Raw genomic sequence first — 1,065 nt, 5'->3', positions numbered from 1 at the left:
TTAAGATGAACTGGACGCTGCAACAGCTGCCCCCTTGGGTTTAGGTGTTGCTCCTTCATGGAGTTCATGCCTGAATCCGCGGTACATGATCTTTAGGTGCCTCGTGCGACCGGTCCAGGTGGTGTTTCGTCGCTTGGCCTTGGCACTCCAGTTATACTTTCTCTTCCACTTGGCGGGGTAGCCGCACTTGCCGCAGGTGGACTTCTGCAGGTGGCAGGCCTTCCAGCCGCAGTGGCGGCACAGCGTGTGCGTCTTGTTGTGGCGCTTGCCAAAGGATGACGTCATCTCGCTTCTGCCGCCAAGACCAAAGAGTTCTCCCTTCCTTTCTTTCTCTCTCCTTTCCCTTCCCTTCTCTCTAAAAATAAGTAAATAGAATCTGTAAAAACAGAATTCTCTCTTTATCTCTAACCTTTGGTATTTTGATTATGGTGTGTCTTGGAGGGGGCCCCTTTGCATCCGTCTCGTTTGGGACTCTCTGTGCTTCCTGGACGGGCATGTCTGTTTCCCTCACCAAGTGAGGGAAGTTTCCTTTCGTTATTTTTTCAAAGACATTTCCAATTTCTTGCTCTTTCTCTTCTCCTTCTGGCACCCCTATGATTCAAAGTTGTGCTAGAGGCTGTTTACGCTGTCCTCTTTCTTTTGGAGTCTATTTTCTCCTTGCTCTGATTGGTTGTTTTTTGCTTCCTGATGTTCCCAATCATTGACTCGATTCTCGGTTTCACCCACCGTGCTGTCATTTCCCTGCACACTGTTCTTTATTTCAGTTAGTGCATCCCTCATTCTGACCGGGTCTTCCTTATGCTGCTGAGGTCCTCACTGAGCTCCCTGAACATCCCGATAGCCAGTGTTTTGAACTCTGCCTCTGACAGGTTGGTTATTTCCCTTTTGTCTTAGTCCTTTTTCTGGAGTTTTGCTCTGTTCTTTCATTTGGGCCATGTTCTTTGTCTCCTCATTTTGGCAGCCTCTCTATGTTTGTTTCTACGTATTAGGTACAGTTGCTGTGACTCTATGTCTTGGTAGCGTGGCCTAATGTAGTAGGTACCCTGTAGGGTCCAGTGGCACAGC

At 48.4% G+C, this 1,065-nt stretch overlaps 1 protein-coding gene across 1 annotated transcript; it reads right to left on the bottom strand.

Moving 5' to 3' along the window:
- LOC123820452 (60S ribosomal protein L37-like) lies at nt 1–833 on the bottom strand. The gene is made up of 2 exons (XM_045841167.1): nt 787–833; nt 1–292 (listed from the first exon to the last, which is right to left on the bottom strand). The coding sequence occupies exons 1-2, from the start codon at nt 831–833 to the stop codon at nt 1–3; spliced, it is 339 nt and encodes a 112-aa protein (XP_045697123.1).
- Nucleotides 834–1,065: the final 232 nt, after the last annotated feature.

This window comes from Phyllostomus hastatus, unplaced genomic scaffold (genome assembly GCF_019186645.2).
Source record: "Phyllostomus hastatus isolate PE091 unplaced genomic scaffold, TTU_PhHast_1.1 phas_contig_1162, whole genome shotgun sequence".
Taxonomy (NCBI): Eukaryota; Metazoa; Chordata; class Mammalia; order Chiroptera; family Phyllostomidae; genus Phyllostomus; species Phyllostomus hastatus.
Note: the sequence above shows the minus strand (reverse complement) of the source record. Positions and strands in the feature narration are given on the sequence as shown.